The following is a 26,549-nucleotide window of genomic DNA, read 5'->3' as shown; positions in this document are numbered from 1 at the left end:
CGACGTTATAAGAGATGTATGTGGTCTTGTCTCAGAATGCCCAGCTAGTGAGAGGCTTTGGTGTTGTGACCTCACCTCTAGATCCCAGCTTCTGGGCTCTGAGCCTTCTCTCATTTCAGCCCAGAACTGGGAAGAAGTCACAGGTTGTTGACACTGGCCTGCTGCCCCTGTGGCGTTTTGAGTGGGTCTTTTGTGGTGACCTCGTCTCCTGAGCTCACCCCTCCAGCGCACACTAGCCAGCTTCCACCTGAAGCATCTGTGTTTCTTCACCTAAGCGCCTCTCAGGCCCTGGAGTCTCCCCGCCCACCTGCCCAGCAGGGCAGCCAGCCCTCAACCAATGACTGATGGGAGTCCTGTGGAGCTTCGCCAGCTCCCTCCACCCTAGGGTGGGCCGACTCTGAAGCATATGGTCTCAGAGATTCCTAGGGACTGGGGAGTTAAGCCTGTGTCAATTACTCACAGTCCCAAGGCAGTAAGTGCCTTGAGGGCACACCTTTCATAGGCTGCCTTCCTTTCCTACCTACCTGTCACACTTGCCTGCGGCTACTTCTTCGGATCACCTCCCAGATGAGCCACTTGCTTTCAAAACCTTGTCTCAAGTTGTTGCTTCTGGAGAAACCCAAAGTGAGACCGCCTGGAGATACTGGCCTGGGTTGTTAGACTTTCTATGTGGTTCCAATCCTTCCTGCACTTCACTTGTTCTCCACACCAAAGGAGAAAGGGATGAACCTCCAACTCTGTTTTCCCCTTTGTCCACTGTTATTAAAGTAAACTCTCCCTCTCTCTCTCTCTCTCTCTCTGTCTCTCCCTCTCTCCCTCCCTCCATCCCCCCAGGGATTAGAACGTTCTATTATAAAGATGAGGATTTGCTTTGTCCAAAGTTCAATCAGCAGATTCCAAAGTCAATGCTGTAATCCCCAAGTTTTTAAAGAGCATTCTCGAGTGACGTCGACCACCCTAAAGCAAGCCGCCTAGCGTGCTCGGAGTGCTTTCATTTCATGACTGGGAATAACTCAGCTTTCAAAAGAAGCAATTCCTCTGGTCAGAGCACCTGGCTCTCTTTGGCTTTCAAAACATATCCCCCTTTAACTGTTTGCTGCATCTTCCTCCTCCCTCTGGCTTGTATTCTGGCCTGAACTGGTGATCAGGGCAACATTAATCTGGGGGATCTGTAGAGTCACCAGAAGTTTTTTGGATGAAAGATGTCAAAATTAGACCATGCACTCAGGGCTGGGACTCACTGAGAAGAAACCACGGTGGCCGGGTGGGAAGTGTGCGCTGAGAGGAGCTCAGCTCGGGGAACCTGAGATCCAGCCTCCACCGCAGGCACAGCACTTGGGCTTTTGCACACCTGCCTGCCCTGCTGACCTGACTCTTCCACGAACCAGACAGCAGCGACGGGCAGTGAAAATGGCTGCTCTTCCCAAGATTGCGATGCCAGACTGTGCTGAGCAGTTTTCAAAGCTCAGCTCCCACCACATCACTGCCAGGAAAACCATCTCCATTCTTGCCTAATGACACATCCAACACGGTGAAAAACGGCATTGTGATGAATCCATTTGTTTTTGGGTTCCATTTCCTTTCTTTTGTCCCCTCTCCTCCACTTTTTGAATGTATTTTTTCTGCAATGATGATTCTCTATTTTGTCCCCGTGCACACCTATTTATCTTGCCACTGTAAACATCAGTGACAAAGTCCATATTCCTTTATGTATTTCTCATTCACCATTTTATTCACTTTTCATACTTCACTGTGTCTGAGGGCATGGGGGTTCAATCACCATTTTTCTTTCATTCCACCTCATTTTTTTCTATGTAGACTTTGCTCTTTCCTCTCCCAGTGTTTTCTATGCTTTTCTCTTCCCATTTTCTCTTCTGGTATACTGGCTTAGCACTCCTATCTTGAGGTTTTTCTAATAGCAATTTCTTTCTTTTTTTTTTTTTTAAATCCATCCTCATCCCTCTTCCAGCCCTGGACACAGCCGTCAGTTATAACCTTAACGGTGGCCTCCACTCAGGAAAGTTGTCAAGTTGATAATATTGATATCTGCCCTACCATTTTACCACCACTTTTCTGCTAATGCATTTGGTTGGCATCAATCAGCTTCTTTGCCTTCTGTGAGTGCCCGGTGTGGGAACTGGTCCCAATCTGTCATTTATAAGTAATCTGCTCCACATTCCATCAAGAGCTCAAAAACAGAAGAAAATACAGAGGAGAAGTAGAGGACAGAGAACCAGGCTAGCGTGGCCCAGAGGGAAGGGAGATGGGGAGGCCCAGCAAGGAAAAGAGAGGCAGCCCTATGTGTAGGAGAGACACCCCTGCCCCAGTCATACCCTTACAGCTGGGGACATCAGCCAGTGCTTAATGACCACCGTGTCCTCTTTGGGATGTTAACCCTGCTTATCTCCTCTAAAAAGGCTCCCCAGGGATGAAGATCTACATTGACCCCTTCACTTATGAGGACCCCAACGAAGCTGTCCGGGAGTTTGCCAAGGAGATTGATGTCTCTTTTGTGAAAATCGAAGAGGTCATTGGAGCAGGTATGGCTCTCCCCTCCCCTCCTTTCTGTTTTCTTGGTGTCCAAACAACCTCTTCCCACCGCTCTGGGTGTTCTCTACCATCTTTTTCCCCAGAAGATACGTGTAAGCCATCTACAATGTGTGTCTAAGAATCGTTTGGGGAGCTTGTTCGTGGTGTCCAAGCTTATTTGGTATTGCAGAGAAGTCAACTCTAGTCTAAAAAGATTCAGAAATAGCTTTGGAAATGGACCACCAAATGCAGATAAAGAGAGAGAAATAGGTTAACCAACTGAGAAATATACATTTTTAGAAGGTGGACCTAGTATCCCCTTCACTGACTCTCATATCTCCATGGCTTTGGGCCAAGATTTCTTCCCACACTTTCAGTTCTCCTTTTCTGATGTACATGGATTTGGAGGCAGACCATGATAAACTGAAGAGGGACCACTATTTCCAGAAGAAAGCTCACCCATATCCATATTTTTAAACAAAAGATCTATGATATAGATGGTAATACAAGACAAATTTCTGTCCCAAAAATGTGTGCTCTCATCCATCTTCCTGCATTGGAATAGAAACCCAGCCCAGCAGAGAACTAACTGCCTGAGATGCTCTTAGGAAATTCTACCTAAAGACTGACCTAAAATTTTCATCTTCCTTTAATGGATCAGTAGTTGAGTCAGTTGGGCAATGAATACAGCCTTATTGATGCAAATGAGTAAAATATCCCAAAATATCATTCCTCTGGAAGTAATCTCCTTACTGCCCCCTCTGCTATCTTTTCTGAATCTTCTCAAAGATGTGTTTGCTTTGTGTCCTCTTTCCTACTTTTGTTTCTACAACATTCTTTGTCTTCTCTTCTTTAAATTGTACCAGCCACTATTCAATCTCTCTTCACTCATACGTTATATTCTTCTTTGTAGTTCATATATATGGAAGTGCTTTTTTTTCATGTCAGTATTTGGAGAGCCATGGGGTTGTCTCTCCGAATAATATTTTAAACTCCATAAAATATGTTTAGTCAAAGTCTTCCAGACAGCCACTCCATATATTGTCTTTAGGGGGAAAGTCACACTCTTTCCATTCATTGCCTCTCTTAATGCACTGAGGGTTCAAAAATCCATCTGTGAAATTGAAAGTCACATTTGAAAGCTTGCCCCATTAAGCCACCATTCTCATGCTCTGATTTCCCTCTTAAAGAGCTCCAAATTCATGGCATCCCTGTGGTGGGTGCTGGGACACACAACTCTCTTCCTACCAACCCCTCACATGTTCCAGCCGGCTGACCATAATCTGATCCACATGAGTCTATACATATTTCCCATTGACTTTCATTAAATACTGAACCACGACTTTCACTTCTGTGCAGATAATTTTCTGTTCCCCCTTAGACACTGACAGACCTAAGGATCACGCCTTGGAAGGCTGGATCCCAGATAAATTTGATGACTCACAGGGGCTCAGACTTCTCCAGTAAACGTGAAAGAGCATTGGGCAGGGTGGGAGGGCGTTCAGTCCGGCATGCTATTCCTCCACGTTGTTCACTGTTGTTATGTCATGTGGCAATGGTGATAGCAATTTTAATGTTGTTATTTATGTCATGTGCTTAGAGCAATGTGTTCTGGACTGCATTTCATCCCAGAGAGCACACGTCAGCCCCCCTCCCGACTTTGTCAGGGGAGGAGTAAAGAGCCTTCTCACTTTATGACCCTGCTGGGAAGTGGCAACTTGGAGTGAGCCCACCAACTGCTGGATGCTGGGTAGCATTTGCTGATGCTGCCGTTTTTGTGCATTCTGCTCAGAGAAGGCTCAGTCCCCGCCATGGCTCACCTGATCCCGGGGAGGGTTGATACATGCAGCAGTTTATAAGATGGCCAGCAACTTGGGATAAAGACTTCCGCCCAGGTGCTGCTGACCGCCCTCTACCTGACACCCATCTGCTCGTGATTCAGAAATCACAGAGCTAATCCCAGGGGATATGAATTCACTATGTGTAACTTGATGCAGTTTCAACAGGAGACACTCCTGGCTGGTGTCAACCTCTCTCCACGTTCCGGTTCTTTCTCTCTGTCACCACCCCTGCTTCTCCCACGCCCTGCCTCACTGAGACTGACTTCACATTGTGCTAAAAGAGCTGGTGTGAAGGTTGAGTTTAAAATACAAAAATTTGTAAGGTAACATTTATGCAGTGTAATTGGCAATATTTCCCTTAGCCACCTGGCAGATTCGGCTCGGGGGACCAAATCTGGGATGCAAAATGGTAACACAACATAAGAAGAAGAATCAGAAATCATTTCTCCTTCCTTCCTTCTATTCCTTCCCTCCTTCCCTCAATAAGCCCTTATTGAATAATGTTTGCATGTGGGTGTGGAGAAGAACAGACACTCTCCTGTTCAGAGGTCTGACAGTCTTGGGGAGAAACAGGCCAGTAACATGCTCACTATTTCACACAACCCACAACACAGGTATGTGCAAAGGTTGTGACCAACATAGAGCAGTGTTTAGCTCCCTGTTCTGGGAGTGAGTTGGGGCATCAGGAAGACTTCACAAAGGAGATCACCTGTGGCCTGAGCTTTCAAGGATGGAAACTAGTAGAGAAAGTAAGTTTCTGTGAAACTCATGAGAGGATGAGACAGAAGAGGAAAATTAAATGATATAAGGAGGGGAATGACCATGACTTTCCAGCAGTGGTGTGCTGGAGCCACCTTGCACTACTTCACAGGAGCCAATTGTGTGCATCTTTTTCCAGCCCTGTGTTCGGTGGCATTATGTTGGTAGTTTGACATTAGCCATGGGAGGAGTATTTACACCGTGAGAATTAGCAAATGCTACAAATCAGGGGTCTCCGTTTCTTCGTTTTCTGGAGAGCTGGTAGTTGAATGCTTACCAGCACACTCCGGCCTTCCAGAAGGTGCAAGATAATTTCAAAGAGGTTGCAGAAAAACTGGCCCATTCCTGCTGAGAACAGATCCAGAGGAGAGGGCTATGTTTGTTGCAGGAGGGATTAGGTTGAGAATTCAAAAGATCACAGTCTGTGACTGTGGTGGATTCTGGAAAACACACTCAGTGCCTAGTAATCCCGGCTGATATGTTAGTGTCTAACACAGATGCAGTCCCACTCCACGAGAGGAGGGGAGGAGACTGAGAACTAAGACAAGGGACCAGAGAACATGCAGCCCCGGAGGTGGGAGGAGGAGAGGCTTGATGGCCGGAGAGGACTCAGGGAAGAGTCCCCTGAGGGCTTGGAGGCTGTGGATGGGCTGACACTCTGTGTGGCGCATTCTGAGAACAAGGCTGAGAGGAGGCTGCTAGGGACGGGTTTCCTGAAGGTAGGAATCAAGCATTAAGTCTGGAATCAGGCTGAGGCTTAGCAATCCAGAGACTGCAGTATGGATTTTATCCTGTAGAAAATGGCGAGTGGGGTGCTTTCTGAGCAGGGTGGGTGGTAGGAGTGAGGGGGAGAAGAACCTGAGGAACCTGTGTTTCAATTGGACTGGAAGGGGTGCTGAGAAAGGGTAGGTAAGGACTCAGAGGCATGCAGACCAGTTATGGGGCTTGGAAACGTGAAGGACTTTTGAGATGGCCGATGCTGGGATCAAGGGTGGTAAGGAAGGCTGCTTTGCAGTGAGTAAACTCATCTAAACCGGAATGTACCCACACATGGCAAATGGAGTGACCGGTGGGCTTGGTGGCATGGAGCTTGTGACCAGAAGCGAGGGCCATCAGGTTAAACACCTTGAAGGGAGAGGGGGGCTGCCTGGCCCCCAGGGTGTGGGACTGGAGGTTGTGATTGCCAGTAAAGGCCAATAGAGTAAAATCTAAAAACTATAAGGTTGAAGAATGGCACCAACCTCCAAAGTTTCTTCTACAGTTGTTGAGGATATTGAACAAAGGAATAAATAACAAATCACTGTGAGCCAGGTGTGACACCAATCAAGAGGACTGAATTACATTTGACCCTAGAACAACACAGGGGTTAGGTGCATCGACCCCCATGAGCTGTTGAAAATCTGCGTGTATAACTTGACAGGCAGCCCTCTGTATCCATGGGTCCACATCCCTGAAATCAACCAGCTGTGGATAGCGTAGTACTGTAGTACCTATTGAAAAGAATTCTGCGTATAAGTGGACCTGTGCAGTTCAAACCCATGTTGCTCAAGGGCCAACTGTATAATTAGCTCATTAACCATTATGTAATTATTTGTTTAGTGACCCTCTTTTATCACCGTGCTCAAAGTTCCATGAGAGTGATGAAACTTAAGTACTTCTGTGAGTCCCATGCTTGGCCTGGTGTGGCACTCAGGTACTCAGTTAAATATTTGTTGTGTATGGTTGAATGTCTTTGGGGGAAAACCATAACAGGGATAAGAATTTGGAGAACTGGGTGGAGTTTGGGAGAATGCAGAGAGACTAGAGAGAGGTTGAGTGAGGTTGTGAGTCATTCAGTGCTCTGAAAGAAGCCCAGTGGAATGAGGAAGGCTGATCCTTCCTCTTTTCCCTGCAGATGATGGGAATGATTGAAGTCCCTTTAGAGAGGGCAGATGGCCATCTGATATCTTTGGAGAATGTCAGCTTTTTATAACCATGAATCTGACACATAGGAGTCACTCACAGGACAGCTTCAATTGACCTGTGGAGTTCTGATCCAATGCTTAATTCTTTTTTTGTTTGTTTGTTTGTTTTTGTGGTACGTGGGCCTCTCACTGTTGTGGCCTCTCCCGTTGCACAGCCTCCGGACACGCAGGCTCAGCGGCCATGGCTCATGGGCCCAGCCGCGGGTGGGATCCTCCTGGACCGGGTCACGAACCTGCGTCCCCTGCATCGGCAGGTGGACTCCCAACCACTGTGCCACCAGGGAAGCCCCAATGCTTAATTCTGATCGGTTTGATCTGTAGACATGCCCAGAGCATAAAGCAGAGCTGCCATGTCTAATTGGGCTCTACAGCATGAATGGTGCTCCTGGGTCATGCAGTGTGCAACCTACATAACTGTATGTAGCAGCCCTGAGCATGACAAATGCATGAAAATATAGGTAGAGGTGTCACCATAAGGGGTCATCCAAGGGGAGACATGCCAGTTGTATTTTAATTAATAAACACATCCTCCCCTGACTCAGCAGCTGCTGATCCAGCATGTCCATGGATGGCTTACTGTGAAGGAGAAAGAGGCTTGAGGTGAGAAGGCTGGGTAAGGAGAGCTGGGGAGAGGGAATTTCTGATGTATATGGATGGAATGGGGCCAGCAAGACCCACCATTTCTCTTTGAAGAAGAGGATGTGTTTCTTGGGGATGATTTGGTAGAAAGTCACCTGCCAGCCTGACTCTCTTGGGCTCACTCAGACCGAGGATGGGCAGGATGAGGGTAGCCTCATACTGGATAAGAATCACAGCAGGAAGGGTTTCCAGAGGAGCAAATCAAATAGATATTGCCTGTAAGTATGATTAATATAACTGGCATGCACTCAACATGTACATACTTTACAAGCATTGTCTCATTCAACTCTCATAATGTCCCTGTTAGCCCTGTGTGTTAGTTTGTGTGTGTGTGTGTGTGTGTGTGTGTGTGTGCGCGCGCGTGCACATCTGTGTGCGCGCATGCATTTGTAGGCTGGTAAGGATATCCACATTCAGTGAACAGCTTGCCAAAGGCCATGCTACTGGTTGGACTGAGTTAACGGCAGAGCAAAAACTGAAACCCAGATAAGGTTGATCTTAGTCTGGTGAACGTAACTCCCACACTACCTGCCACTTTTGTCACTGTTCTGGAAAATGGCAGCTAAGTATAGAGACATTGTTTCTGATGGCAAACTCTAGCTAGCAGTTTGGAATACCCAAGCCTCTTGGCTGGGAATGACGGGACTCTCCTAGAATTCAGTATTCCCATATGGTGGTGCCACAAAGATGCCCTGGGGAGAGCATGTTCTTCCTAGAATACCCTTGTCCCATCCTCTGGTCCTCCTATTCTAGTATGATCAGTTATTTCCTTAAGAAGGATAACAATGGGGGCCAAGATATTTACCATTTTTAATTATGTGTGCTTGCTTATATTAAGAAAATAAGTAATATCTAGGTATGTGGTTGTCTAATGAATACAAGAAGCTATGAGAAAAGAGAAAACTAGGTTTACTCTCGCCATCTAGGTATTAGGTATTGTGGGCGCCGTGGCTATTAATTAGATTCCATCTCATTTGCCAACCCCAGTAGCCTGGTAATGGCTACCTGGGGAACTCTGCTGAGGAGAAAAAGGGTTGTGATCAATTAGTAATGTCTGTCCTGGGTGCAAGGACAGGAGGTGGTGGAATGCCTGTCATGGTTTTACTATCCCTGGTTTAGCCATAACCTATCTTGCACAGGACAGTGTGAAAACTTGCTGGAAATCATACTTTAAAAACCTAGTTTAAATTAATTCTTTAAAAGTTTCTTTTCCGGTGGAAGCTTGAACTAGTAGTGAGAAGCTCTGCTTTCCTTTTTCCCTCCCTAAGGTAGTGTGTGACTTCACAATGCTGCTAAAAAAAAAAAAAAAGAAAAAGAAAAAACAAAAAAGACTGAAATTGTGTGTAGATCCACGCTGCACATAGCCAACAGCTAGTGCTTGAAATGTCTGCTGACAGGTTGGATGTTTCATTCTCAAAAATTGAAAATTCTTTCCTTCTGATTTTACATATAATAGTTGAGGCATTTAATGCTGCTGAGCCACTTTTTCTCTCCTCCTCACTTTGTCAAGGAGCTGAAACTTGTAGGGAATGATTTCAGCAGCTGTCTGGGAAGGCAGTGACAGGAACTGGCAAAATGACAGTCAGCTGACAGCCCTGAGGGCCACGGTTCTCAAACCTGAGCCAGGCATCAGAATCACCTGGAGGCAAGTTGAAACCCAAGTCACAGGGCCCTGTTCTAAACTTCTGATCCAGTTGGGTATAAATGGGGCTTGAAAATCTGCATTTTCTAACAGGTTTCCAGGTGATGCTGATGCTGTTGGACAGGAGCCACACTTTGAGAACAACTGTTAAGAATCACTGGCACGAAGCTGGAGCTAGTTTAGTGCCAGTCCTAGCCGAGAGGTTGTTTGGCTGTAGGAGAGGGTCCAAGGTCAGCTGCAAAGATGTGTGCCAGAGTCCAGCCAGACCAAAGTTAGGTTGGCTGCAATTACTATCAGTCAGCAAGCTGTACAGAAAGAACTAACCATAACCACTACCCAGTCATTTCCTGTAAGTATCTATTTTAAATATAATGCTGGGGAGTTCCCTGGTGGTCCAGTGGTTAGGACTCAGTGCTTTTACTGTCGTGGCCCCAGGTTCAATCCCCGGTTGGGGAACTAAGATCCCACAAGCCTCACAGTGCAGCCAAAATAAAAATAAATAAATATAATACTAATGCTTCATTTGTTGAAAATATTTTTTAGGCATTAAGAATTTTTCTTAAAAAGATGAAAAATGGATGGCCATGTTTTGGAGCTCATATGAAAGGAAGCTCTATAGAGTTCAGATAATGGCAAATCGAAGCACCACAGACCTCAAGTTCTGGCCCTAATGACAGGAAAGGTGTCCCCAAAGCAAAAATAGTTCCCTGAGCAAAGTATGTGAACCTGAAGTCAAAGATCACAGGTGACAGCAGTCAGATTGCAAGTGACACAAGGTCTTGGTTTTCTGTTTGCTACTAAAAAGGGCCCATTGACTCCCACTCCCTAAGAGTCCGTGGCGGTGCTAGGGGGCCAGAGGCCCCAGACTTTAACGCCCCGGGTTTACCTGAAGACACCCTCCCTGCCCAGATACCTGGCAGGGGGACTTCCCAGCACCCCTGGCAAGATGCTCTGCTGTGTCTTGGATCAGCCTCCTTCAAGTCCCGCTAGGCTGCAGAAACCTACGTTTGCTACCTTTTCTCTTCCACTACCCATCCCCACTCCCTACCCCATGACCCTACCCTCACTTCCCACCCCACTCTCTACCCCTGGATTGTCTTTTCCTGTGTCTCCAACAGTGTGTAGTTTACAAAGCACTTTTTCAGAGACCCCACGCCCTGTTAGCAAGGCCCCACAGTTGATCAGGTCCTTTTTTCCAACAGAGCTGAGAAAGCTGAGGCTGAACAAGGGAAGCACCCTGCCCCAAGTCCAGTGGGCAGAGAAGGAAGGGAGGATGGTGTAGACTCAAGCTTCTTCCCCCAGAGTTTCTTCTCCTGGCCAGAGTTTGCTCCAGCTGCAATGAGGACCACTTAATTACAGGGTGGAGCACAGCCTCTGAGTAAGGACTGTGGATTAAGTGACTTCCTTTGCAGTTGGTGGTTTGAAAACCTCCGGGCTTGGGGAATATGAAGTCATTTCTTTGTCAGACACAGAAAAAGAGCTATTTTTACAGAATCACCATCCTTTAAGCCACTGCTTTCCAGTGATTATAGAACAGATTTCCAAGAGCAGTAACGATACAGAACCCATCTCTCCCAACCCAAGGAGAGCACTTTCTTTTTTTTAAAAGACTTTATTTTCTGGAGCAGTTTTAGGTTCACAGCAAAATTGAGTGGAAGGTACAGAGATTTCCCATATACGCCCTGACCCACACATGCATAGCCTCTTCCATTATCAACATCTCCCGGCAGAGTGGTACATTGGTTACAATTGATAAACCTACACTGATACATCATTATCACCCAAGGTCCATAGTGAAGGTTCACTCTTTTTTTGTTGTTTTTTTTTGCGGTACGCGGGCCTCTCACTGTTGTGGCCTCTCCTGTTGCGGAGCAAAGGCTCCGGACGCGCAGGCTTAGTGGCCATGGCTCACGGGCCCAGCCACTCTGCGGCATGTGGGATCTTCCCGGACCGGGGCATGAACCCGTGTCCCCTGCATCGGCAGGCGGACTCTCAACCACTGCGCCACCAGGGAAGCCCAAGGTTCACTCTTGATGTTGTACATTCTATGGATTTAAACAAATGTATAATGACGTGTATCTACCATTTAATTTCATATAGAGTAATTTCACTGCCCTAAAAATCCTCTCAGGAGAGCACGTTTTTATTTTATAATTTCAAAAATCTATATGATGAGACCCCTACAGAGGATATAATTTGGAGCTAAAGTATTAGGAACACTGAACCTGAAGACCAGTCAGCCACAAAGATTAAACAATGACATGACATTTGTCAATTAGGAAACGAATATACGTAGCCCACACTGCTCTATACAGATAGGATTTTGCAAAGCCACACCTTCATTGATTTCTTGCTTCCTTCTCTTCTTTCTCTCCGCTCACAGCTACAAAGCCCACACTTTGTGTCAGGCCCTGTGCAGTGAAAGGCAGCTTGTAGGCAAGCACTGCCTTCAAATGAATTCAAAGGTGTAGGGATGAATTCCAGGTACTCCAAGGCCTTTAGCAGTTCCCCAATCCGTTTGAAATACGCTTGGGTGGTTTAGACCCCTGGCTCTCAACGTTGGCTGTTCCTCAGAACCACCTGGGCAGCTAGGCTTGGCTTCATGGGACCTGTGTGGTCGCACGGAGTCCCATGCTCAGCAGGGCCCACACTTAGTTTAATGCTCTGCTGTCACAGTGTTGAAATTCTTAATAAATTTTGAACAGGGAGTCCTGCGTTTTCATTTTGTACCAGGCCCTACAAATTACGTAGCTGCTCCTGTGAGCAGCTTTTAACTATGTCCGTGCCCAGGCTGCACCCAGACCAACTAAACAGAATTCCTGGAGATGGGACCCAGGCCTCTGTGCTTTGTAAGCTTCCCAGGGGATTGCAGTGGGCAGCCAACTTTGGGAACGCTGGTATATAACAGAAGTCCTCAACTGGGGAGTTTATGTGTATGTTGTGGGGAATAGCAGATTCACCTGGGGCACTTTTACACACTCCCCAGACTAATGTGTAGAAATTCATAAATATTCTGATTCTTAAATATTCTGATCTCATCTGACTAGCCGGGCAGGAACTTTCCATGAATATGATATTTGTCTATAAGGTAGTCCTGATACCAACCAGGGTTCTTGGCCTTCCCCAATCAATAAAAATTGACCAGAGGCCAGACAAGAAATTCAGGCAAGGCTTTACTGTGACCCCTGCTACAGCAGAGGGGAGTGAGAACAAACAACAGTCTCCCTGCTTGCTAGCTCCCTCAGGAGCGGCGAGCTTACTCCTTACATGGTGTGTGTGCAGGGATCCGTCTGGAGGGGTGGCTTTGGTGTTTTGCCCACCCCTTAAGAGGTGTGGTGTGCAGGGGGCATGCGCAGTGCCCTGCTTTTGCTCCTGACTCCTTGCTCTTGCTCCGGGCTCTGCAAAAGTGGCAGTTGTGTTTCTTGGTCTCTTTGTATCTTTTGTCCATAATTTTGCCCAAACTACGCATGCATGCAGTTGTTTTTAGTCCCATACAGTTTCTTTGTATTTTGTTGCTTGAGGATAGGTGTGTCCAGGTGCAAGCACTGCAGCACTGCAGCAAAGGGTCCCAGATCCCAGCCTGTCTCGGTCACACCGTGTTTGCTGTTCCCTGGTTACTGAGTCTCTATAACAGTAACTACGTATGAATGGTTAGGACTTGTACAGTTGGAGCACAGTGGGCCCTGCGTTGTGACTTCACATCCACCCAGCTCTCTTCCCTGTGGCGCTACTAACCGAACACACCTTCTGAGAGGCGGTATGGCAGGAAAAGGGATAGGCCCAGGGAGTATCCCTGGCTCTGCCTCACAGATGTGGGGTTTGAGGCATGTTTTTGTCGTGCTTCAGTTTCCTTATTAGTAAAATGGGCATGATAATACCCAGCTCATGAAGGTGCTGTGAGAATTAAGACATGCAAAGAGCCCAGCACGGTACCTGACACAGAGCTGGTAGTCAAGACATTTTGGTGTACTATCTCCCCCAAGAAGAAATATTAGCATACTTTCCCCTCACTCTCAACCGTGTATTTTTACTAAAAGAAAATAGAACTCATTAGTATGACAACAGGGAAGAAATACTGATATTCTTCAACTAGTATGCTTATTAAATATGCAAGCTGTATTCATTCAGCTCATAATTATTGAATAACTACTAGGTGCAGGTGTCAGAGAGATGGATTCCATATATCTCTATACACAGACACATATATATACATACAAAAATATACAGAGACACACCCATATATACAATATATGCACAAATGCATACAGACACATACATATATGCACATATATATACAAGTATGTATACATACATACATATACATACTCTACACAAATATATATACATAGAGAAGCACACATATATGACAGGTGGTTGTTATTCAGTACTTTTCTTTAAATTTTACTCATTTGAACTGCAAAGACAATGCTTATTGTAACAATTTAAATGTAAAAGTAACTAAAATTTACTAATCCATACTTCCCCACTCCTATTCCCACCATTCTAGTGTAACCAATTTTTAAAATAATTTGAAGTTGAAAGTAAATTTGCTATGAATTTTTTCCATAATGTTTTTTTTTGGCATTCACCACCCCCCTACAGGCATATTCTACAGACCACATTCTATTAATATAACTTTCTCTTCTTTTCTGCTTCACTTAGCAATGTAATGCAGACATTTTTGAAGCCAATGCATCTCACTCATCTATTAGTTTTCAGAAGCTCATAGCATTCTGCAGGATGGCTGTCCCTTTCCAGCCATCCCCCTGGTTATGGTCAGATAGTATTTGGCTGTTGAAGGAGATGCTGCCATAAACAGTCTTTTGTAAAAGTGTAAATATTGGTACCTCCACTTCTTTTGGAGCCTCCAGCAGTTTGTAACCCAAGAATGGGCAAAGCCAAACAAATAATAATAAATAAGATACCCCAACTTTTATTGGCGTACCTACCACGTACCAGACACCTCAGTGGTGTGTACAAGTTACGGACATGAATGAGACTTGGTCTGACCTCAAACAGTTGTGATCTCATGTCAAAACCAGTATTACACGTGCTGTCTATCTTAGGTCCATGCTGAAACCTTCCTAATGGTGCTTAAGCCAACCTCTACTCCAGCCTTAGATTCTAACAAGTTCCATAGACTCTGGAGCAGTTCTGCATCCACAGGCCTTTCATGCAGCTTCCTTCCAACCTATGCAGCAGAAAATATAAGAAGTTCCCAACTAAATCACAGATGTTAACTTGCTTTTCTAATTCGGCCAGTAACGTATCTGATTGCTCACAGTTTGCTCCATCATCGCCTTGCAGAAGCTGAAAGTGAGAAAGAAAGTTTTCCCAGCAGAAATCCATGTTTCTCCTATCAGGCCTTTGACACCCGTTTCTGCGATGCACTTACAAGTAGATTCTAAATTGCTTCACATGAAAAAACTGAAGTTACAAAACCAAGTTAAATCATAAGATAACTCTTGAAAGCACGTTGAATGGGATTCAACAGATTTTTTAAGCAGCTGTGAAATAGTGTCACCAGAATTGTTTTTACTCTTGGTGATTTTACTGCAAAAATGTTTAAATGCTGTGGCACCCATGGAGGTGTGCAGCTCGTGTCTGCTTGAAAAAGCCACTGTTCGGCTGCCAGGAGTGCAGGTAGCTGCCAGCCTCCTGCTGCAGCACCTTCAAGATCTGCCTCGGCTTTCTCGCAGGGACCCAGCTCTTTCTGGCAGCCCCAGTCAGTGACTGAGCACAGTGGGATGCTAGGGCCTGGGCCTTTCTGGAATGGGCACTCTTTATTCTGAAGCTCCTCATTGGGTTAGATGAGACTGTCAGGTCTGCATCAACCAGGCCTGCACTGCAATCTGGGCCTCTCCTTGCCCACTCCTGCTTCCCCCTTCTTTTCATAAAGTCAGGTCTGCACCATGATCTGGGACTCTGGCAATCCTACTTCTCTCCTCTTTATCCTGCAGTGTCTGCTAACTTACCTTCCTTACTCCTCAGTTTCTGTTTTCCGAGGGACCCAATAGACACAAACACTTTCAGGGCAATGTAGGAACATAAACGCTATACATCTCATTCAGAGGACTAAAGTACCTGAACGTATCCCATAAGCCCTGGACATTCTTGCACTAGGTTCTGCTAAAAATGAATTATGATTCTGCCACAGTGAAACTGACCATTTCATTTCAATTGTTCATCTGGGATACAAATGAAAAAACAAATGAGGAAAAACAAACCCATATAGAGTCTGAAATTTCACTTTAGTTACCCAAGAGATCCGAGGTAAAGAACATATTTGGGTATTCCTTCTGTGTTTGCCGTGAACTGCTTAGCGCTGGGACGTCACAATTACAGTGAGAGGACACTATTTCCTTTCTGCCACCTTAATCACCGTTCCACTTGGAGCACCATTGTTCTTGATAAGCTGCCTCCCCTCATGGTTCCACAGACAGAAGGAAGTGAGTAATAATTGCATTCTTGTTGCAGGAGAGTTTGGAGAGGTGTACAAGGGGCGTTTGAAACTTCCAGGCAAGAGGGAAATCAATGTGGCCATCAAGACACTGAAGGCTGGGTACTCGGAGAAGCAGCGACGGGACTTTCTGAGCGAGGCGAGCATCATGGGCCAGTTCGACCATCCCAACATCATTCGCCTGGAGGGCGTGGTCACCAAGAGTCGACCGGTCATGATCATCACGGAGTTCATGGAGAATGGCGCTTTGGATTCTTTCCTCAGGGTAAGAGCAGCTCAGCTCACCTTTACTCCTCAGGGCAAAAGCATGGATGATGCTGGCGCTGGTGGACGCTGGCAGACCGTTGTGGGCTGGGGAGAAGTGTCTGTGTGAGGACAGCCTGTCGCTCAGGAATCCCTGATGAAATGCGGGTGGGCTTTGAAGATGTTAGCGAGGTTAACAGATTTGCTGCTGAAAGGAAAGAACAAAGCCCAGCATGTGGACCCCTCTGTAGGAGGACAGCATCGAGACAGGCCTGGATAAGTGCTTGCTGGATGAGTAAGAGTGAATAGATGAGGACGGAGAATGGCCATCGGTGTCACTGAAGAGACTGAAGAGACTTCCAGCTGCTACGCTGTCCTGCGTGATTCACGCAGATGCCAGTGGCTATCTCTGCCTCTTCCCCAGCATAGCCACCCTTCCAGACAGCTCCCTTTGTTCACAGTTCAGAGATAAAACAGGTTGCCCTTTTCTGATGCCTGGGCATCCCGGCCTCTGAGGAGGCACTTCTGGGCAGGTCAGGGGAAGAGTGTGTCGCAGGCGTCCACAAGTCTTTCCTGGAGTTGATGGAGAACTGTGGCTCCCAACCACCTGCAGCAGAGGTGTGGATCCTTGAAGGCCTATGGCCAGGAGATCTGTAAAGGACCGTTGTCAGAGCATGCCCACATGCAGCCACAATGGAAGCATTTTCACTACTGTGGGGTATTCCAGAGCTATTCAGAGAAGGGGCGAGTGAGCATGGCCGAGGTGCTCATGTCTGGAGGGTAGAAGCTGTCTGACCACAGGCCATAGAGCAAGGCCTGCCTCGGACCAAAGGGACAGCTGGGCAGCCTGGGAGCAAGAGAGTTCAGGGAGTGGCATCAAAGAATGGGGCAGGACCTTCTGAGCAAGGGCTTCAGAGTAATACTAAGTAGCCAGCTATGCATGTCACCAAAGCTACCAAACAGTAGCTATGGCTGAAGATCAAAGGACCATTCGTAGAGTCTCATTGAAACAGTCATGAGGTGCCCTGTGTTGGGATGAGAGAGACATTGCTCTAATGCTGTGGAACAAATCACCCCAAGATTTTAGTGACTTAGCCCAACAACAATTTGGTTTGCTCACAAATCTGCAATTTGGATAGGCCTCGGTGGAGACCTCTCTGTTCCATGTGTTGTCAGCAGGAGAAGCTCAAGGGTTAAGGCCTGGAATCGTCAGAAGCCTCATTCATTCATCTGTCCCATGGTCGATGCTGGGTATCAGCCGGCATCTCTCCACCTGGCTGACTAGGACTTCCTCACAGCAAGCTGGGTCCCAAGAACAAGCAACCCAAGAGTAGAAGACAGAGGCTGTATCAGTTTTGAAACCTAGCCTGAAATGTCACAAAGCATCCTTCAACCACATTGATGGACCCACCCAGATTCAAGGAGAAGAAACATGTCCCACATCTTGATGGGGGACAGCAGCCTTCTTACACATAAGGGATGGGAGGTCCTGTTATATCCATTTTAGAGAATACAACCGGCATAGATGCCTCTGACCCCCAGAACCTTAGTGCCCAAAGCTTCCAGCAGTCATCTGCCTGGATTATACTTTTTGTTTCTGTACATGAAGTACAGAGGTATCACATAAAGAAGAACTGAAACCTTCCTGAGGAAGCCAGGGAAGGCTTCAAGGAAGAGAGAGAATTTCTCTGATATTGGAGAAGGAAGAATTTGCCAGACAGGTCAGGAATGGGCAGTTAGGCTCACAAAACAGTGGAGCTGTGTGTTCATAGGTCAAAGTCAGCGTGGCCTATCTGGTAATCTGTCTTCAGCTGCCTGGTGGCTCCAAAGCTCAGAAGCAGAGCTTAGGGGCTGCAGTGTGGAAAGGGAGCTGAGGACTTGTCTAGAAGCTGCATTTGTACATACTGACCCTACCTTTGCAGGGGGAGCACACACTTTATGCCTCGTCTGGGTCATTAGGCAGTAGTGGCTTTTGTTTGGTGGGGTGGGGGACAGCTGATGTAGGTGATGGGCCCCACGTACTTTGCCTGGTACAGCCTCCTTGAGGGTGTGGGTTATGCTTTGTATTTTGAAACCCCAGCACCTAGCACACTGAGCACCGGGTCGAGGATAGTTGAATGAAGAACGTTTCTGGAGCAAAAGAGTTTGGGCATGGCAGGAGAGATGGAGCTTGCTGAGTGTACACGGTCTCTCGTCCTTGTAGCCAGACCTCTCGTGTCAGCCAAAGAAACGTGAATAGGAGGTAATGTTAGAAGAAAAAGTATTTTCCGGAACCAGCCTCTGAACCTATCAGGAGTCATTTACTTCCTGCAAGTCACCTGTCTGTGCTTCACAGAGACTCTCAACGTGATCTGGAGACTGTGATGAGACTCTTTCCCTGGAACGCACAGGCGAACAGGAAGATTCATTCTCAGGAGCCTGCGGAAAATCAGAACCCTGCTCTGAGGGGCACCCCTGCTCTGCACACACCTGTTCCATTTTGGGGGCGCAGGACATGGGGGCAGGTTGGATGCCAGTTATTTTTCATGACAATGTGGCCCAGACAGTGGGAGAAAAGCTAAGGGCGAGAGAGGAGCACAGGGAAATAAAGGGGAAAGGATGGCCAGAAGGGAGCGGCCAGAGCAGGCGGTGCTGGGAGCTGAGGGAAATGAAGCATGTCCGACTCCCCACCCGGCACAGAGACAGGTAATCTATAAATCTAATTTCAGCCTCACTACCAAACCCTGGAGCATAGCAGCATTAATTGATGTATTTGCTGCTTGATAAAATTGAAAAGTGGGCCATCAGTTCCGTCCTGCAGGGTCCATCTTCTGGGAGGTAGTATACTTTCAAGATCACCATTCAGAGAAGAAAGGAAAAGGGTTAGTCTTCAATTTGTGCACCTGCTTCCTCCCCAACCCCCCACTGGTCCGTTCATACCAGACGTGGTAGCTTTGGAGAGTGACCACAAGTCTAGCTCTGGATGGGGGTCTCAGAGGCTCTGGGCGGGTGTCTCAGAGGCTCTGGGCATCGAGGGTCCAGGGAACACGTCGGAAAGGGCTTTTCACAGTCTGCTCACTGCTCCCCACTCATTTCAGGACTCAGAATTCTTCACATTCTGGAGGGATTGGAAACACCATTATTCTTTAACCACACATTCAGTAGGTTCATAATTATCCATTTTTTAAAAAATGTCTGTGCCATGGGTTAGGTAGACTGCAAATCCATAATTAAATATTTCCTTCTTGGCACTCAGATTCAGGGGATTCAACCTGGTAGCTCTTCCATAATCTTAGGCACAAGCCCTGAAGCCCTCCTCAATGCCTTATGCCTCAGCCAAGAGGGTCGACCTGCTCCATAACGCCTTCGTGGCTAAAGCTTGGCCTTGTGGTTACTGCTGGTTCATTCACAGATGGTCGTAACTGGAAGACTCTTGGAAGTCACTGAGCAATGTCAAATGGGGACATTTATCATTCACGGGGTGCTCATTCATGGGCTGGAGCTAGAGGACAGCAAGCCAGTTGTCAGAAAGAGAACACCAGGTTGCAAGTTCTGAGACTGAGGCCCAACTTTGGGCTCTGCTATGAGTCACCCTGTGGCCTTGAGCAAATCCGTTAACTCAATTTCCCAATCTATAAACTAAAGGCATTGAGCTGGATGATCTTGAAAGGGCTCTTTCTAGGGAAAAAAAAAAAAAAAAAAAAAAAAATCTATGATTCATTTTCTTCAAACAAATCAAATAAAGGTTTCATTTCCTGAAGTGGGTTTGTCAATGTAAGTTGAAATACCTAAATCCTTCCTGGCTAATAAAAGGGCCAGAAAGTGGCTTCAGTGAATTTGCAGAAAAGCAATTTCAGCAGAAAGCACTTCATGAAAGGAAGAAAGTTTAAATCACTTCACCCAGCCTGTATTTCTACTACAAACTGTGTTTTTACCATGTGTTCAGCACAGAATCACATCTTTCCCAAAGTTCTAAGAAATCTGTTTTTCTTTTTCTGTCTTGTTTATCTTTGTATGCTGATGCTCATATCTCTGAAAGTTCTTTTTTGGGAGTTTATATCAATGAAGTGAACATAAAACAGCTGGACATGTCAGAAAATCTTAATATGTTTATGTCTCTAAGTTTCCAAGATTATGGAAACAACAGGTATGACTGTCTTATCATGATACCTGATTCTCCTGCAGATTCTAAAGAAAATGTGTTGTAGAGTCAGCATTTTCCAGTGGAAAAGGCACTGGACAGGAGTTATAAAAGATTCAGATAAAGTAGCATATTTGTGGTACATGTTTCTACTTTCTCTTTCTATGGCCATGGCAGACATCATTAATCAATCATAGATCTTCTTCCTACAAAGCTTATACACAGACTTCTCCACACAACATTTGAGGCAGCCATTACCAACTGATAACAGATGAGACGTAAATGGAGAAGCAATTTGCTGTTTGGACTTAGATTCTTGTTATAAGTCAAAATCACACAGAGTGATTTAAGGCTGATCACTTAAACTTTCTGGACTTCCTTTATCTTCTCTATAAAAACAATGTAATATTGCCTGCCTTGCCTACTCCACAGGACTGGAGTTAAGGATGAAGACATATTCCATGAAGTATGACTTGCCATTCAAAGGCCAAGAAGCGAAGAAATCAGTTTGTAGATTAATTGATCCTAATTTCAGGCCTACATTATTAGTTCCTACTACAGTTAGGGTGGGGATGATTATTACAGATGCCAAACTGCTGAGCTCAGAATGCACTGTGAACTAGGCTCTCTGAGGGCACTGATCCTAGGATGTCTGCCCCACACGCCCAGGAAGCCAGAAGGAACCTGCAGTCCTCGTCCAAGGTGTCCTCAGTCTCTCTCACCAGGCATCTGGAGGTCATGGGAGAGAGGATTTGTGAGACATTATGGCCTTGCTGATAATTCCAGCAGTCATTGCTGCTGTCTTAGTATTCATGGGGCACTGAGCTGAGCCCTCCACATGTATTATCTCATTTAACCTTGAATCTCAAATCTCAGGAAGAATGGGCACTCTGTTCTTATTTTACAGATGTGGGAATCATTGCTCTGGAGGTTAAATAACTTGCCCAAGAGCATGCAGCCAGTGAGAGACAGAGCCCGGACCCACCATGGTCTGTCTGGCTCCAAAGCCTGAACTTTTAATCACTTTTTGCCCTTTGTCAACACCAGAATCTATAAGATGACTGATCTAAACATTTAAACAAATCAGAAAATGAAGCAGCTCAGTGAAGTCTTTAATGACTTAAAGTAGAAACATAGACAAAAATCTGCAAAAGCTTTCAACACTGCTCTTGGCAAAGCTGCTTCCAACCAGCACCGGTGCCCTCCCCAACATCTGTCTACAAGTGGGCTTCTGTAGGGAGACATTTATTTTTAACCACATTGTTGTCTCCACTTACAGAGCAGAAGAAACAAACTGAATTGAAAAATTCTGACCCTTGGGACTTGTGGCTGAAATATATTTTCTAATATGCGGAAGTTGCATGACAACTTTCTGGAGAGGCAGATCCCCAGAGACCTACTTAGAGAAATGATGGTGCTGGGGAAATCTGGGCTAGCTTCTCAAGGAAGTGTGGAGTGAAGTTCATTAGTGAGCAAGATTTGCATCACTCACGGCACATCCAGCTCTGGCAGATGGGCACCATGTGCTGAAAACCAATCAGTTTCCAAAAAGCAGCTCTGCACTTTATTTTGGAGTTGGTTAGAAGCAAATATTGCAGAGGAAGCATTCTGGGCAGATTGGGAGGTGGTTAAGGTTTGAGTGAGAACTTGGAACTTGGAGTATGTCAAACTCAGTGTGTTTGGGGGTCCTCCTTCTGGTGGGGGTTGGGGGCTCAGGAAGGAGTGGAAGGAGTGCCAGTTTGCTCCAGTCCTTCAACTGAGCGAGGGGTATAACCAACCCTCGGGCTTGCAATCTCTCATGAGGAACGAAGTCTTCAACAATTCATGCTACCATTGTTAGACTTTTCAATTGTTGGAATATTTTCCCTAATAAATAGTGTATTTTTATAACAGCTCTTTTATTTTTCTTTACTTATTTTTGCATAGAAAATTACTTTTGCAGGAGCTCATGCATAAATGATGTGCCCATACATATTAGTGAGATAATGCATGTGAGTGCATTGGGCACCATCTCACAGACAGTAGGTGCTCAATAAATGGGAACTCCTCACACTGTTTATGCTTCCTGCATTTCACAGGAGGATCCTGGGGCAGAGGGAGGGACTGCCTTGCCCAAGGTCTGTGTTCAGCAGTAACTGGACTAGCCCAGGGTGCCCTGCCTCCTCCTCCCTCTCCCCCACTCAGAGCATCTCAATGCCTGGGCCATGCTCTGCTTACACAATGCAACTCATAACCCTTTAGGGAGCAGCTGGGGCTGGACTAGTTGGGAAAATGTGTTCTTGGCAGCATGGCCCAAGGTCCACTGATGTAACCTGTGTGTGCAGACTCAGGGGCTTTGGGGAGGTGGAGGAAGGCATGCATTCACTCACAAAAGAGCCTGTCCTCTAACCATGGAGGAGGGAGGCCACCCAGGTAAGAAACTGTGATTGGAGAGAAGGCAGCACTTCAGGTTGGCAGGAGGAGGGGCAGCAACAGTTCCCATTCACTGGGAGAGTCCACGAGCCAGACATGGTGTGTGTGCTCCTCCTGACCATCCAGCCCTCTGAGGCAGGTGTGTTATCCACTGTCGACCAAGACACCGTAAACATTTAATTCTGGAGACAAGAAGAGATGTACCAGCCATTCATTCAGCATATGTTTATCGAGCTACATCTGTCTACTCAAACGTTCTCAGCACTGGGAATGCTATGGTGACTGTAAGAGGGAGGGTTCTTGTCTCAAAGAGCTTAGAGTCAAGTAGCAGAGACAGACAGACAGACAGGCACACACACACACACAACTAAACCTTGTGATACATGCTAAGAAGGAAAATAAGAGCATACACTGAAGGATAGTAGTAAGAAAGTGCTAATTATGTGTGGGGGAGGGGACTGGCTAGAGAGACATCCTCTCTGAGGGAGTGACATTTAAGTGGAGACCTGAAGCAAGTAGGTATTGATTGTGGGGAAAAGACAGAGGGAACAGCATGTGTAAGGGCCCTGAGGCAGGAAGGGCTTGACCAGGGAGAGGATTGAAAAGTCTCCAGTCACTGTGGCTTTAGCACAGGAGTGCAGGACAAAGTGACACAAGGTGAGGCAGTAGCTGATCCCATGGGGCCCCGTGGGCCACACTGAGGAGTTTGGCACTTTCCCTTAACACAGTGGGAGGCCATTAGAGCGCTTCAGTGACGCGACCTGATTTCTGTCTTACAAGGATGGCTCTAGCTGCCCTTAGAGAATGGATTGGGAGGGGGGAAGGTGTAGGGAGGCTGTTACAGGTGATGGATGATGATGAGTTGGTTAGAATGGTGTCAGTGAAGGTGGAGAGGACTGGATGGCTTTGAGATGTAATTTGAAGATGAAATCCACAAGACGGCAAGGAGAAGGCAGAGTGTTCAAGGAGAGGGAGGAGAATGGGAGTCGGAAGGGAGAAGGCAGTGGGGCCCTGGCACCTCAGCTTCTGCTTGACCACTGAAGCCCATCTTGATCTGGTTGCCCTTGGTGTCTTATTACAGCAAAATGATGGACAGTTCACGGTGATCCAGCTGGTGGGGATGCTGAGGGGCATTGCCGCGGGCATGAAGTACCTGGCCGAGATGAACTATGTGCACCGGGATCTGGCTGCGAGGAACATTCTGGTCAACAGTAACCTGGTGTGCAAGGTGTCTGACTTTGGCCTTTCCCGCTACCTCCAGGATGACACCTCAGACCCCACCTACACCAGCTCCTTGGTGAGTCCTTCTGTGTCTTCTCGGGTCAAAGTACGACAGGGGTGAAATGTGGCTGCTTATGGCAGGGACCCATGACGGACCATACTGGGAGGGACTGGGACCAGAACTCATCTATCCACTGAGGGGAGCCAGGTGATGGGCAGACCATTCATCCAGGAGAAATTACAGTAGCTGTTTGTCCAGGCAAGCGTTGGGGCATAGGCTGTGAGAAAGGGTCGGTGTCTCCTCTGAAGGCATGCTGTTCCTGGCCCATGAAGAGGACATTTTGGAAAGGATGATTTGGGGGAATCCAAACATTTGGACAGTGGCATTGGAGACAGCTGTCAGCAGGGAGTGGGCTGCAGTTGGGTTGAGAACTGTGATACCAGGTAGACTCCTGGCCCTCTTCTCTTTCCCTATCACTTCCAGAAAGCCTTAAGTACCATCTACATGATGAGTACTCTCAAATTTGTATTTCTTGCTCAGCCTCCCTCTCTACAGACCAAGCAGCTTAATCATCTGTGTCCAGCTGCCTAGTTTACACAATTCCCTTTAGAACTTTCACAGGTCCAAAATAGAGCTCTTGATTTACTCTCCAATTTCCCCTCCCCCATCTCTTCAACTCAGTGGTTACACCATTCGACTAATGACTGAAACTTAGGAATCAGTCTTGAGTTCTCTCTGTGCCTCCCCATCCATGTCCAATCCCTCAGCTACTCCTATAGGTTTCTATAAAGTCTGTCCCTTTCTTCCCACCTCTGCTGTGCACCCACCCTGTTTCTAAGCACCATTCTCTTTCACCTGAACTGTTACAGTGGCTTCCTAGTTAGTCTCCCTGGTTTCCTTTTGTCTTCTTACATCTATTCCCAACAACATCCAAAGTGATTGATCTTCCTACTTAACTACCTACCTATATTCCTTAAGCTTGCAGAAGCAATACATAATTATCATAAAAATCAAAATAAGACAGAGAAGAGGAAAGACTAACTCAGAACCTACAATTTCCTTGAAGCAAGGGTTGGTAAATTTTTCCTAAAGGGCCATATAGTAAATATTTTAGACTTTGCTGGCCAAGAGGCCAAATGAGTATATTATGCACATGATTATATAACCATTTAAAATGTAACGCTTTAAAAATGTATGAACACCACCCTTAGCCCATGGTCTGTAAGAAACCAGGTGACCTGCCAGATTTGGTACTTAGGCCATAGTTTACCAAGCCCTGTCCTGAAGCATCAGTTTCAACAATTAGGTGTGCCTGCTTTCACACTTTTCTCTTTGTTCAAAAATTTGAAATTTTTTATTTTATAAAAATGGGATCATACTATGCCTATTTCTCTGTGTCTTGTGTGTCTCTTGGGGATTCTTACTACAGGTTGCTGCTTTGAAAGTCTGTAAACATTCACACTCCACTAGGGATATACAGTGCCCATCTTCCAACATCCTCACCAGCATTGAAAGTAATCAATATTTTAAAATTTGCTAACCCGAAGGTGAAAAATCATACCTCATTTTGTTTTAATTTGCATTTTCAACTGACTGCTGGAGATATTACTGTCTTTTTGCACAGTTACTGGGATTCATGTTTCTTCTTTTGTTAATTATCTGTACATGTATTTACCTATTTTTCTATTGGGTTATTTTCTTGTTTCTTAGAAATTTATAGGAATTCTTTTTATGTAAGAGATGTTAAACCTTTTTCTGCCATATATGATACAATTAGTTCCTTCATCTTTTTCTGTACAAAAAAATACAATTCTTTTTTTTTATTCAAAAGAATACAATTGTCCTTTTGATATTGTTTATGATATCCTTTGGCTTGCAAAAGTGGTTCATATTCATTTAGTCAAAAATATCTATCTTTTCCTCTACTTATTGGATTTTCTGGTTTATTCTAAAAGTTCTCAGGGTTATAAAATGCCTTTTGAAGCAGGTTGTCCTATATCTAAATAGTTAGTACACCTGAAATGTATTTATTTTTCCCAAGATTTTAGTTTGAAAAATTTCAAGTGTACAAAGAACTTGATAGAATTTTGCAAAAGACAGCCATATTCTCACCACATAGATTCTAGAATTATTATCTTGCTATGTTTGCTTTATCATATAACTATTTAATCCATCCCTCTTTCTACTCCATCCTATTTTGTTGATGCATTTCCAGATAAGTTGCAGATATTAGTACACATCACCTCAAACGCTTCAGCATACACATCTTTAATAAGAGTTAAATATTTGTTTATAGTTCTTTCCTTAATTAGGGTAAAATTTGCATATAAAGAAGTGCACAAATCCTAAGTGTACACTTACAGAGTTTTAACAAATGCATGCAACTGTGTGACCCAAAATCCTATCAAGATAAAAAACATTGTCATCATACCAGGAAGTTCCCTCATGTCCCTCCCCTGCCCCACACCCTGAGGCACCCACTGTTCTGATTTTTTTTCTACCATAGGTTTGTTTTGCCTGTTCTTGAACTTCACATAAGTGGAATCAGTATGTTCTTTGTGTCTGTCTGCTTTCTCTTAACATTCTGTGTGTACGATTCATTCCTATTGTTGTGTGCAGAAGTAGTTTGTTCTTATTTACTGCATTCCACTGTTTATTTATCCATTCTCTTGTTGATAGACACCAGGGCTATTCTCAAATATGTTTCTGAATATGTGT

The 26,549-nt window shown here is 45.7% G+C and overlaps 1 protein-coding gene across 1 annotated transcript in view; it reads left to right on the top strand.

The window, feature by feature from the left end:
• The window catches only part of EPHB1 (EPH receptor B1), a 425,377-nt gene that overhangs the window by 354,598 nt on the left and 44,230 nt on the right, over positions 1 to 26,549 (top strand). Inside the window, exons 10-12 of the mRNA XM_024746227.1 lie at positions 2,418 to 2,540; positions 15,852 to 16,099; positions 23,691 to 23,906. Coding sequence (XP_024601995.1) covers positions 2,418 to 2,540; positions 15,852 to 16,099; positions 23,691 to 23,906 — 587 coding nt within the window. The remainder of the gene's footprint in view (positions 1 to 2,417; positions 2,541 to 15,851; positions 16,100 to 23,690; positions 23,907 to 26,549) is intronic.

The sequence above is a fragment of the Neophocaena asiaeorientalis genome, unplaced genomic scaffold, assembly GCF_003031525.2.
Source record: "Neophocaena asiaeorientalis asiaeorientalis breed wild unplaced genomic scaffold, Neophocaena_asiaeorientalis_V1.1 scaffold437, whole genome shotgun sequence".
Lineage (NCBI taxonomy): Eukaryota > Metazoa > Chordata > Mammalia > Artiodactyla > Phocoenidae > Neophocaena > Neophocaena asiaeorientalis.
This window is presented reverse-complemented; position numbering and strand designations above follow the sequence as displayed.